General features: G+C 35.7%; 1 protein-coding gene across 7 annotated transcripts in view; it reads left to right on the top strand.

Moving 5' to 3' along the window:
* Positions 1-14293, top strand: part of NAALADL2 (N-acetylated alpha-linked acidic dipeptidase like 2) — a 1329911-nt gene that overhangs the window by 1268962 nt on the left and 46656 nt on the right. For all 7 annotated transcript variants that reach the window (XM_073897013.1, XM_073897016.1, XM_073897023.1 and 4 more), the window contains one exon: positions 3084-3177. In XM_073897013.1, the coding sequence (XP_073753114.1) occupies positions 3084-3177 (94 nt within the window). The remainder of the gene's footprint in view (positions 1-3083; positions 3178-14293) is intronic.

Here is a 14293-nt window from a genome sequence, read left to right as displayed (position 1 = left end):
ATTTGTTCTCAGGTTCATTTTGGAAGAAATAGCAAGGTGGCTGGCTTATACGTTCCAGTGGTTTGAGCTGCCAGACGACCCTTAAGACAAAACAAGACAACGTCCTCCAGCAGCACACAGTGAGGTTGCCTTTCTCCTCCCTTCCCATTCTTTCATTTTAATCTCTTATAATGTGTGGTTTCCAGATTCCAAAACTGTAAACAAAACATGTCTCTTCTGCAGTTTCCATTATCCAGTGCAAATTGAAAAAAGAAACCGTAATGTTTCTTAGTCTTCTTTAAAAATTCCTTTTTACAAATAACTTATTGCCAGACATCAGCATTTCTTACATGATTTGGATGTGGTGAGGTGGAATAGAGACAGAATTCATATCCACCTATTGCAGATAAGGCTTTTCCCCTGAAAAACAGCATAATCAGAGTAGGTAGCTTCCCAGGATATTTGTGATCACGATTCTGGGGATAATACTCTGCAAATAAACCGTAGGCATTGGGGGAAAAGTGGTTGCTACATCTGGGAGAAAAATATCTCAAATAAATAAAAGGAACACCAAAAGTGTTTCTTCTTCTTCTTTCTTTCTAAGAGATGTATTCTTTTCAAGCATTTAGAAGAAGATCAAATTGAACTGTATTTTTATCATGACTTAAATTGTGCAAACACCTGGGAATTATAACTTAAATAGTAAATGGAATTTGACTCTTGTGGCGTATGTAGATTTGAATATTTAACATCATATTTTCCTTGTAAGTTGTATCTTTTATGTGTTCTATAATGTCTCAAGCTAATTTCCCCTGTGTAGTTTCACAAGACAATATTTTCATTTACTAAAAACATTTCATAGTACATTAATAACATCAACACACTCACATTTCCCTGTGTGCCAGCTTCAGGGTTATTAGAGATGTAGGGACATTTGTTAAGCCTAGGTAAATATTAAATATCAGTTGAGAGAGAGGGGGAGTAACAGTGGCTTTTGCCGCCAGCCCTAAGTTCCTTTGAGATGTATATGAATGCATATGATTTGTTCAGTCTATAAAGCAGATGTTGGTTCAGCTGTAGTGCATATGTTTGTTTTCAAACACAGTTTTGGAGCATGGTGGTGGTGGGGATGTGCATGCATGAAAATTCCAGGTATGAGTGTTGGGGATGCCATTAAAGTTTTTTTAACATTAATTTAAACGACCTCAAAGACATATAAATGATACTAGTTTTGATAGATTTTGGAAAGGTAATTAGAAATAGAGTAAAACATTAAGGAAAATAGTAACTAAGATTTTAATGGAATTTTTCAGACTAAATTATATTTTATTTTATTTTTTTTCTAGTTCCCAGTGAAAACAACAGTTCATTTTATTTTTCTTAAGTTTTTATTTAAATTCCAGTTAGTTATGGGTCACCTGGGTGGCTCAGCTGGTTAAGCATCTGCCTTCAGCTCAAGTCATGATCTCAGGGTCCTGGGATCGAGCCCCACATCAGGCTTTCTGCTCAGCGGGGAGCCTGCTTCTCCCTCTCATGGTCCCTCTGTGCTCTCTCTCTCTCTGTCAAATAAATAAATCAAATCTTAAAAAAAAATAAAAATTAAAAATTAAAAAAATAAATTCCAGTTAGTTAACATATAGTGTAATATTAGTTTCAGGTGTACAATTTAGTGATTCAGTACTTACATGTAATACCTGGTGCTCATCATAACAGGTGCACTCCTTAAACCCCATCACCATTTCACCCATCCCCCTGCCCACCTCCTGTCCGGTAACCATCTGTTCAGACTAAATTATATTTTAAATGAAATAAATTGATCATTAATTTTGTCTGGAGTTTTACTTCATCCCCTAACCAAATATGATTTTCAATTATTTCTCTCTACTGTTTGTTTTATTGTGTGATATTCTGAACTGCTTTATAAAGAATTGTTCTAAAGTTTAAATATTACAACTTCTTCAACTAGGGTGCTATTTCTTAATATTTTAGCTTAAAAAAAGAAGAAAATGTTATATTCCTTTACACTATTTTGAGACATGAAAAATACACTGAATGTTTTTTCTTTCTTTATAAAAAAATAAAATTAAGGGTCCCTAGATGGCTTAGTCGGTTAAGCATCTGCCTTCGGCTCCAGTCACGATCCTGGGGTCCTGGGATCCACGCCCAGCATGCAGGGCTCCCTGCTCAGCAGGGAGTCTGCGTCTCCCTCTCCCTCTGCCCCTCCCCTTGCTCTCTCTCTCTTCCAAATAAATAAATAATTTTTTTAAGTAGAAAGAGGGGTGTCTGGGTGGCTCAGTTGGTTAAGCATCTGCCTTTGGCTCAGGTCATGATCCCAGGGTCCTGGGATAGGAGCCTGTTGGGTTCTCTGCTTAGAGGGGAGCCTGCTTCTCCTTCTCCCTCTCTGTGCTCTCTCTCTCTCTCTCTGTCAAATAGATGAATAAATAGATAAATAAATAGATAAATAAAATCTTGGGAAAAAAAGTAAAAAGAAATTCAAAAGGCAAAGATATCTTATAAAAGTATATTTTACCCTCTATGTTTTTGCTACTGTGGTGAATTCTTAATCTCAGGAAACAAACGGAGAGTTGCTGGAGTGGTGGGGGGTAAGAGGGATGGGGTGGCTGGGTGATAGACATTGGGGAGGGTATGTGCTATGGTGAGCACTGTGAATTGTGCAAGACTGTTGAATCACAGACCTGCACCTCTGAAATAAATAATACATTACATGTTAAAAAAAAAAAAAGGAAGATAGTAGGAAAGCAAAACTGAAGGGGAGGAAATCCGAGGGGGAGACGAACCATGAGAGACTATGGACTCAGAGAACAACTGAGGGTTCTAGAGGGGAGGGGGGTGGGGGGATGGGTTAGCCTCGTGATGGGTATTAAAGAGGGCACGTTCTGCATGGAGCACTGGGTGTTATAGGCAAACAATGAATCATGGAACACTCCATCAAAAACTAATGATGTAATGTGTGGTGATTAACAACATAATAAAATAAAATTAAAAAAAAGAATGTATGAAATAATGAAAAAACAAACAAATCGGAAACCCTTAATACTGAATGCTAGCATCTTTTGTGTTGTTGTTTTTTGTTTTTCTTTCAGCTCTCAGGAGAAGTGATTTTGCAAATTGCCAATGAACCAGTTCTGCCCTTCAATGCTCTCGATGTAGCTTTAGAAGTTCAAAACAGTCTTAAAGGTAAAGGTAATTTTTCTTTGAATTATAGTAATTTCAGCAAATGAAAGATTGTTCAACTAATATTTAACAAGCAATGCATAAAAGCGTATGCTATCTTATTGGCTATGGCAATACAGTGACTCCCTTCCTGGAGAGGATTATCATGAGAGGGGCTTAGAAGAAATTTGACTGCCATGTCAACAGGAACGAGGTGTATTTATGTGTGAGCACAAAACAAAATATCAGATTATAAAGGATGTTTCTCCTACTTCCCTTTATCAGAGAGATTTATAATTTCAAACTTTTGTTATCATTTATAGGTTCCACATGGAAAAATATAGTTCAGGTATTTTTCAAAATAAATAAATAAGGAAGTAGGTAAGTAAGTTTGTAGCTAACATTCAGTCAATTCAAACAAGACTGACCCAGAAGTTTCTCCTTTGGGATTGATTTCTGAGGTATGGGCCCCATGCCATATCACTGAAGTGTTGGCTGATCCTAGATTAAGGGTGACAAGAAGAGAATTATTTCCATAGTTTCTATTTCAATCCCTTCATGTTTAAATACATCTTTTTCTGTAGAATTCTAATACCACCCTAATAGTTACCTTCATTTCCCTTTTATCTACATACAAAGCTTTCAACTAAACTTATAATTTGTCTTCATTAGCCAAATACAAAGGGCAGTATTGTAATTAAAGAATGTACCCTCCTCCTCTTTGAGTCACGCATCGTATTGTCAGATTTCTAATATGTGATTTGTAGACATTACTACTTCTCAATACAAAAGTCAATATTTTAACTATAGTACAGTAATCCTTAAAAAATGATTATTCTTTTTTTGGGGGGGTGAATTATTCTTAGCCAAATATTTCCAGTATCTGAAAGTTTAATTTTTTTTTTTTCAATCTTGACTATCAGCATTGCTTCTTAACCTGGAGAATACTATAGCACAATTTTCCCCCCTCAATGATTCTTATTTTATTGGCTGTAAAATCATAACCCTGAAAGCATTTGAGCTGTTTAAGGTTATTTGTTCCCATATGAAGTGGCCTCAGATTGCTCTGTTTTTGGTATATTGAAGTTGGTCTTTATACAGTTTCCTTCTTTTTCACTTTTGTCAAGCTTCCATCTCAGACTTGCTCAATGCAGAGTTTCCACAAACCTTCAATTTGTAAAAAAATGTAGTTTCTGTGAAACTTGGTAAAGCAAAGTGCAATGAAATGAGGTACGCCTGTATTTTTGGGCAGCATTAGAGATCAGAAGAAATATATATATATATTTTAACGAGATAATTCAACACAATTATTCAGCCTTCAGCTGGGGATTCAGATACAGCACAGAATTGGATTTAATCAGGCTAGAGCTCTAATGGGAGCGGGACAATGAACGAGATAAAATAAAACTGAGAGTATGTGCGAAGGAGCACCCATGGGGGTGGACCAAAGTACCTAAACTGGGCATGGAATAAAGTGAGAAAAGGAAGGCAATGAAGGGAAACAGGAAGGAAGGAAGATTGACAGATGCTACTCCTTGGTGCGATCAAAGAATTCAGAGTGAGTGAGCTAAAAAGACTCCTCCGCTCGTGGCCAGCAAATGGGATTGTTAAAAATGTGAATGTACAAAGAGCGGAGATATAGGTACTGACAGTGTTCAGGCAAGGACGTGACCACGGAAGTGGGGTAGGAGGAAAAGAGGCTAAGAGAAACAGAGTCTGGAGTATGTGGACATGGAAATTGCCAGAATTAAGACAGGAGTAATTCTTGTAGGAAGGAGTGACAGAACCAGGAGCTAAAATCAAAGAACGCGCAGTAACGCCGAGGCCCCTCCTTGTGTTTGCTTTGGGCGAGTGCTACAAAGCGCGTGAGAGAAGGAACCGTGGGCCGACAGGGGCTGCCTTGGAAGCAGTATTGTTAGGGGAGAGTCAGGTTTTATTTAAAAGAAGAAGGTACAGAAAATATGCTGAAAATAGGCCAGGTTAATAATTCTTTCTTTAATAGTTATATCTAAAAGTGTGTCAGTACAAGGGGGAAAGAAAACTACAGTCATTCCACAAAGATTTCCACTATGGGCTGATGCTACTAAGGCTAGATGAACCGCTCCCTAAAAATCACGTTTCTCCATTGGATGAGCCAGGAGCATTCTGGCTTCTTGCTGTTATATTGGACTGCTTCTGCTCTAGGTAAAGAACTTTTTCTTTGGTTGTTGGTTTTGTCTGAGCTTTGTTTCTTTTGATGTGAATCTCCTTGGGTCTCCCTCTACTTTCACTCAGAAAGATGTGAACCGACTTAAGATGTACCCATAGGAGAAGCACAAAACAAAGCAAAACAAAATGTAATAAAAACATAGACATATAAGCAAAAAATTTTCTTTTTACTATGACCCGAGTATAAATATTTGTTCAAAGTGGTATGATTTGTCACCTTTAAGCTATACATTTTCATGTTTTAGTCATTATGATTCAAAGTTATTTGCTCTGTATCAAAGTAAAAGATCATTCAAATGTCTGCTAAATTGTAGGCAATTTGATGGACCTGTTCTATTTTGCCTACTCTGGTAATAACCTTATTACTAAAATAAAATAATAATGCCGATGTGTGAATAATGGACACCACTTATAACAACTAAATAGATATTTCAGTTTTCAATTTTAGCTACTATGTGAGATGATTTCATTAGCTAAACAGAGTTCCTATACCACATTAAATGAAACATCTAATTTTACTGCTTAACACAAGCTTTAATTGTTGATATATTTTCTTATTTTGTTATGACAGCTAGTGGTGATTAGCCTTAAGTTCTCAATCACAGCTTTAAAAAAAAAAAGTGACCTTCAAGGCTGGACTATAAAATAGTTTCTCCTTACTGCAAAGAGTTTACGTATGAAGGTCTCTGAAACCCAATTGCATTTTCAACGTTGTAATTTTTACCCCTTGACAACGGGCCATCTTGTTTATTTATTACTCTAGTTTACAGTAGCAGCAGACCATTCTCTACCATTCTCACAACCACCAGAAAGAAGGATAATTTACCAGTGAATAATTTGAGTTGATTTATTGGATAGTCTTGAAAGCTCATTTTGACTGAGTGACCTTGGCTCTTAATATTTGGTCAATGCCAAACACATAATAGTTAGAGAATGAATATTTATACGTGGTACATGGAGATATAGTGTCAATAGTGACTGATAAGATAACTGATATGCTTCAGGGGTTCTTGTGGCAAATAAAAGTATGTCCAAAAAATGCACACACAAGGCACTGGTCCTAGTGTTCGGGTGGCAGAGGCAGGTGTCAAGAATAAACCAAGTACCACCACACCCTTGAACCTGGAAGCGGACTAAGGAGTGAGCATTTAATAACCTTTCTAAATTTACTCTTTCTCACTTTATCCACTTTTTAGTGTTTAAAACAGCACTTCAAAATAGCTAATGGACTATGTGAGTCTGATGCTTTCTGTTTAATATCTGCTATTTTTCTTTGTTGGAATTCTGTTATTTACCATTATTGTAAAACCTACAAATGACCAAAGAGAGTAAAAGTCACTTTCATTTGATCTGGCTATGTACACATTTATTTAGTGCAAGCCAGACTCAGCAGGAAACAGTTTCGAACTGTGTGGCTTGTTGCCACCTTCTGATTGTCTCACTAAATGTAAAATGGTTGTTGGCAGAATTTCCTCCTGTTCTTTGAAAAACCAACAATGGTGACTTTATCTGACTTTTTTTCTTTTCTTATTAGCTCTGATAATTCATTAGCATCAATCACTTCATTGTAGAAGGAAAGATAGTATTTCAAGGTGATGATGTGACCAAGCCAAGCACACTGTGTTCCTCTAGATCTGTCATTTCATATTTTCAATATGTGTCACTTCAGTTCTTTTCCACAATCACAAGTGATTAAGACCCATCTGATGTCTTTTTTTTTTCTTCCTGAGTAATTTATTATGAATGTCCCAAATGGAAAGATTAAATATGTGCTTTATAAACTGCATGATTCTAATCCTCAGCCCATCTATCTCCAATCTTGATTTTAATTACCACCAATTCCAACTTTGGACAGCCCTAGAGATAGTAAAGGGTGGGTCCACTAGGTATCTGGCTCTGTGCCCTCCCTAAAAAATCCAAATCCATCCATCTAAAGTCCAAACAATCCCAAGAAAATATTTTGTTCCCATGGAAATTCCGAATCATGTTAGATTTCTAGTGGTTTGACCCAACCTGGCATTTCTGGAACTTACCATTTTGTGTGAACAGGACTTAAAAATATTCTGTCAGAAGTAGCTTACCTTGCTTGCTCAAATTGAGAGAAATTCAATAAGAGACTGGCCATCCATTGGGTACAAATTCCTAAAAATGTGTTAGTATCAATCCCCAGTATATTTTTGTATGGACTCTGACTACATAACTATATTAAAGATTGTATTTCATTTATTGATATTTCACATCTAGTTCAAACAAGGAGTTAAGACAGCTGGGTCTGCAAGAAAATCTGATTGTCTCTATAGTATCAGAGTTTGTCTCCTGAAACTAGTTTTCCTTTCCTCCCACTTCTTTCTGAACTCATATTTTTATTGAATAATGTCCTTTAATTATTATCCAAAGCATGTCATCCCTTTTGTATTCCTTAGAATTATACTTCCTTTTCTTTTATGTCCTGTGTCACAATCTGTTGCTGTTCACACTACCGCTTCCCTTTGTCATCATTTCCTTCACTATTCTGAGCACTTCATTCAAATTTGTTTAAAGTTTTCTTTTCAGTACCTACATTTTATATGTGTCACTATATTGATTAAAATATGGTAATGACTTCTTACCATTTTCCTACTTTCCCATCATAGTAATGGTCTATTATATTGTGAATTTTTTTCCCTAAATGCATTTTTAGGATAAAACCCTCTGCCCATGACAGGAAAGTACTGCAATTCTTTTTTCTTTGAATATTGCCTCTCTGGCAACAATTTTTAAGTTTTTTTAAGATAATTTTAATCTTGGCTCATAATAGAACATAAAGTATCCTTGCCCTTGTACTGATTAATTTTATTCAATCTTTTTTTTTTCTTGGCTTGACCAAAACATAATTAAACTCACACATGTTATTAAATATACAACTCCAACTTTCTGCCTCAGGAGGAGACTGGTAAAAAAAATAAACCACACATGAATTTAATTCACTCAAGGAAGTTTTGCTCATTCTTCCAAAGCAGCCAATAACCAGATCAGTTTTTGCACCAGGCAGACAGACATTGTTGGGAGAATGCATTCCATGCAATATGTTCAAAATCTTGCTGGATTTTCATCCGTGTTGGCTATCTGGATCATTGGGCAATATTTAGAACATAAGAAAATTTTCAGAATACCTTGCTTATTTTTTATAAAGTGGCCAACCTGATTCTTCTAAGCATGTCACTTTGGCATCCTTGCAAGAAGGATTTCTACTATATTCAGTTTAGACACAGTTATCCACTGTCTTCTGGCATATTGCACTTTTAAATAGTATCCTTTTATCAATGTATTGTAAAATCAGTGTTAGACTATTTATCAGCAGTGCACTAGCTCCCACACTTTTTTCTCTACCTGTGTTTTTGTTTGCTTAACTTCTTTAAATAACCAGCTGAGATGATTCTTTGTGATTCATACTAAAGAAGCCAGCATGAAGAATAGAAAATGTAGGATAATAAAGGACTGTTGTTTCCCCTGGATGAAATCATACTGGCAATTTCTTTTTTTCTCTTTAGAGATGCCACAAGATATTTTTAAAATGACATTAAGTAACATACATTTTTCCCCCAAAATAATCTGTTCTGCTCTTAACCACTGTGTTATGTGGAACATAAATCATACTTTCCCTTGTCACTATAAATCAATGAAGTCTAAGCTATGATTGTGCAATTGTTAGCACCTTGAAAACTGTGATAAGCTCATCCATAGAAGAATAGGTTCTGTGAAATACTATTAAAATAAAAGGCTATGTTTGTTTGATATAAAAATGTGGTTTTAGAGTATGACCAGTACACTTCATTCTTAATTTAAGATGAAATTGAGTGAGTCTTTAAAAATATAGCCACAAAATAGAATGAAAAGACAGGAAAGTGGAAATAAACTGAAATTTTAAACTTTTTGGAGTATAAAACTCTGAAGAAAGACCACAATAGTAAGTAGTAAAATCATTCTTTAAAATCAGACAGTTGTGTATTTGTCTAGGAAGTTGTAGAACAGACTTAAACACATGAGTTTATGCCAAGATGAAACTCATCAAGATATGAAATGCCTGGGGAGAAGAGGTAGTTTGGGCAGGTCCCAGGTCCTGGCAGGTAGAACAGAACATACAGATTCAGTGAGGGCAGACAGCACTGTGGTTACTAGTCTTATCCAGATGTCTTAGAGACCTGATGGATAGGACATGTTTGAAGTGCCTTTGAGTTTCTGATCTACTACTGGAAGTTGTTTTAGGATCCTATGTCAATGGTCCTCAAGAGGAGCAAGTTTTCTGAGGACACCGTGGCACTTTTGGGGTCACTCCACAAAACCCCAGGTAATATGCTAAGTGTCTTATGTCCATGGTGACATTTAACCTTACTCTAACCACATGAGCTGAACTGGATATTGTTAAGAGCAATTTAGAGATTAAGAAACTTGAGTGAGGTGGGGGAGAGTGTGTTTATATCTTACTCAGGTATACATATTTAAGCAGTAGGTTTAGGGCTTGAATACAGATAATTCTGTCAGATTCCAAAGCCCTTGCCCTTTCCACTACAACACACTGCCTCCCAAATGACTTGAAGGGGAGAATGCTGCAATGTGATGATTGGCCAGAAGGCAGGAGTAGGGACAGATTTCCTTCAGTATGTTTTAGAGCCTCTCCTGAACTGGCCTCCATAAATCTCAACACTATCTCACTATCCACTGACTCATAATTCCTCCTTCCTTCTCTCTTTCTCCCTCCCTCCTTCTCTCCTTTGCAGTATTTCAGTTAATATTACTACTGCTTATAATATCCAGCTCTGTGCTTTGTATAACAAGATGGAAAAATGGAAGGGTTGAAGAAGTTAGAGGTAGATTCATCTTCTAGAAAGCTGAGGACTGAGGGAATAGGAAGGGATTAATTAGTAGCAATTAATATTGTTGTTTACAGATGGAACATCCTCGACTGCTTTAATGTAGAAAGAGTCCCAGAACTTCCAAGAGGTCCATTTTAGATGCCCCTGATTTCTGGGCAATTCCATGATCTGTCTCTCAAGTTTCACTTCTCTGGATTTACTTAGGGTATTTTTATACACAATAAACTCTTCAGTCATTCTCATGAGCATTTATTTGATCCTTATTTATTCTGAATTTGTGTATTATTTCTAGCTAGATTAGGAATTTATTAAGGTTAGAGATTTAATCTTATGTCTTTGCCTCTCTCCTAGTACTTATAGAACACCACACAAAATAGCACTCAGTAATTTACTTACTGAACATATGTTTGTATTTTACTTTGAGACAAAGGAAAAAATGCATTGTTACTGTTTGAAATTTAGAAGTCCATTTCAATGGTCTCTTGAATAATAAGATAATTTTACTAGGCAGTCTCAGTTATTTTGTATTATACTAAGGTTGGTATTCAATATTTATCACATATCAATATATCCTGACATGCTGTAAAAACTTATTAACGATTGGCTTTTCACCAGAAGCGAAGATGTAAAAGGATCATTTTTGAAGGCTGGTGGTTTAATTCCTTAACTTTTATATTATCCCTTTCCTTGTTCTTCAGAAGTTTGAGATTCAGTCCATGGAAAGAAAAAAATGGCTCCAGATTCATAGTCATCACAAAATAAAATTGGGAATCTTTATTACAGTGTATACAGGGAAGAGTGTAGTACAGTTATGGAGAAGTGGGGGCACAGATTTGAGGAAGTGAAAAGTAGCATCTCTGAGAAAAAATCATTAGTTATGGTATTTTTTGCATGTCTTTGAAAAATGAGTTGGTAGTAATTTATACTTATGTATACTTTGTATACTCTGATAATAGTAACTTCCATTTACATAGTGATTTATATGCTTAGATAGTGAAATGACAATTTTCTGTGTTTTCCCCAAGGAAGCTGAAGGACAGTAATATTAAGTAATCTATTCAAAACTACACTGGTAGTAATTAAGTAGATGGAGCTCTTACATGTTTTTTGATACCAAGACCTTGGTCTTTAGACTCTACGTGCATATAACTTCAAGATAATTGTATTAACTCTCGCTGAGAGAAATCTCGAACTCCCAGTTCATTTTCTTTGGTCAAATGGACTTACTGCTTATTAAACCTGAACTGCTAAGAGGCTCAATTAGTCCTCTGTTCTCTGACATTCACTGTGACTTAAATGAAGTTTTATATATTCTTAGTTTTATGGATTATTGGCAGGACATATTTTAATTCAATTTCGTTGAATTTAACTTCTCATTACCCTAAAATAGCTTCTTTTCTTATCTTTTCCTTTGCAACTATTATTGATTTTTATCAAAATTAGTTGGTTTCCATTATATGCCAAACATTTCCCTAAGTGACTTTGTAGGCATTATTTAGTATAATATCTCAAAACATTATCTTATAATTCAAAATTCACTTAACAAAATTTTTAATAAATGACAACCATATCTCAGATATTGTGCTAGCATCTAGAGATACAAAGAGATAAAACATATTTGCTGACCTTGTGGGGTTCTTTTCAGTCAAGGAAAGGAGATAGACAAGGCAGATAAGGATAAAAATATTACAGATGCTATGATGCTATGATCAAAATAGATAATTCAGTGATATGCCAGGCATAGTGTTAGTCTGAGGAAATGGCAGTGAACAAAACAGACAATGATCTCTTCCTTCACAGAGGTGACATTCTAACAGGGATCCTAAGATCATAGGGAAAAAAATCATTTAAGGTCACAACTTACATAGAGTCAATGATGTTACTTTATGGGTCTTATTTAAATGGACAAACAAGCTCTAATTGGCATTAAAATGGTTATTAGGAATCTTTGGAACATCAGTTATGTATACAAATGATTGAGTGAACATTGAAAGTAAAGCTACTTTTCAATTTGTAACCTTATACCATGGAAGTAATATATAGGGTATTGTGTAGATGGCAGGTGTTCACTATCAGGGTCCTTTCTGGAACAAGACAGTTCTTAAAGATGTCAGTTCTCTACCTCCTCACCACCATGAAATATAAATTCTTTTAAAGCTAAATAAGGTAGAATGGTACAATTTGTCTCACTTGATTCGGTGGTAATGTCTTCAATTCTGTAGTGTATGTTAGATCAGAACAGATTTTTCTTTCTTAAATGGAAGACTCTCAAGGATGTCAAACTTGTTTTTTCTGTTGTACAGTCTTTCTATTCCAGTACAATTTAAATGTGCCTTTTTTGGTCTTATTCTTTCCTTGTACAAAGGTATTTCCTGTAAGTTCCCCATGTATTAACTTCAGTGAAACATCATAATTTAAAATAAGCCATAACTTCATAAAATGGCATTATCATTATAATTGTTATGTAGGGTGCTAAATTTCCTCAATGAGCAAAAATTTCTCCCCTTGCAACCTCAAGTTTTGTTGTGATATCAAACAAGATAATTAATGAATACAGAATGTACTTTAAAAACATCAAAATGCCAAAACCTGTGAACTCCTACAACTGATTTTATTCATATTGTTAATTCAGTGAACAGAAAGCATGTAAGTGGCTATCTCTTTACAGCTCTCTTGAAAACTGCTTACCTCTACATAGTTTTTTGTTGTTGGATTTTTTTCTAAAAATACTTTATTGAATCTCCTTTGTTTATTTAGTAAACAATTATTGAGTGTCAGAATTGTGCTGGCCTCTAAAGAAATTGACACGTGAAATAGTCCCCATTAGATGAAGGGGAAAGACAATAAAGATCACTATGTTAGAGGTTGGTAATTCTATGAAGATGCATTTTATACATCAGCTATAATTCTAACCTAGATTTTCTTTCCTTAGCGCATCACTTCTCTACAGTGTTTCTTAAACTTTAAAATGTGTGTAATAATCTGGGTAGCATGGAGATTCCTGGGATCTACCCCTAGAGAGATTCAGCAGGCCTGGGAATCTGCATTTTCACAAAGACAAGTTGTTTGGGGATCTGGTAACCCTTGAATTTCACTTGGAAAGAGTCCCTTTGTGATCTTTCCCTTTTGCCTGACACTTCCACAAGCAAAGGTCCCCTTTGGCTTCCTCATCTCTCCATCTGCTTATATCAATGCCATGCTTTCAGGACAGCCAGTTTAGATCTATCAGGTCCATGGTCATTTCATCACCTTGACTTGACATAATTCTCTGTATTGAGTTTCTGACCTTGCTGGAGTCATTTGTACCTAGTTTCCTGAGAACGGCACCACTAACTGTTGCCTCACCCAGAGACTGACTCAAATGATGGGGAATATCAGGAAGATAATGAGGGAATGCCCCGCTCATGGTATAACAAAAGAATGCTTTTTAAACAAGGTGTTAAGTCACATCAGCTAGTAACTGCCTACCTGTAGGGGAATACTTTTGTAACACTTTATAAAGTATTCATTTAGCCCTCACAAAAAAATCTATGAAACAGATGCTATTATTTTATTCATTTTATAGATTAGGATACTGAAGCTCCATAACTTGCCCAACATCACACAACCACTAAGTGGTATAGCAGGGATTTGAACTCAGATGGTCTGGCTCCAGGGTCTGGTGGCCATAATCACTATACTAATGCTGCCTTACTCTTAATCAAAGGAATGTCCTATGTTTGCTCTCACCATTCATATCAAAATGACTTCCAGTAAGTTACACAAACAAATAGGAACAAAGCATAACAAAAATTATCCCAAAAGCAAAATCAAGCAATGCAAACATTACATAGGATAGTTTTCAGGGTATTTTCAAATCAAAGATGTATTTCAGCTTCAAATTACAGGAAATTATTAGTAAAGCAAAAGAGCCCATCACAACAGAGTAACGTACCTCATCCTCTCAGAAGATAATTTCTTCTACAATCTTTTTTCCCATAGAAATACAGGATACGCCATGAAGAGCATGCATTTTCGAGTCAGAAAGATCAGGCTTCTGATTTTGGCCTGTCATTTATTTGCTTCATGACCTAGGACAA

The sequence above is a fragment of the Callorhinus ursinus genome, unplaced genomic scaffold (assembly GCF_003265705.2).
Source record: "Callorhinus ursinus isolate GAN/ISIS: 27379988/994484 unplaced genomic scaffold, GSC_fseal_2.0 scaffold1, whole genome shotgun sequence".
NCBI lineage: Eukaryota > Metazoa > Chordata > Mammalia > Carnivora > Otariidae > Callorhinus > Callorhinus ursinus.
The sequence above is the reverse complement of the archived record's forward strand: the minus strand, read 5'-3'. Positions and strand labels throughout refer to the sequence as shown.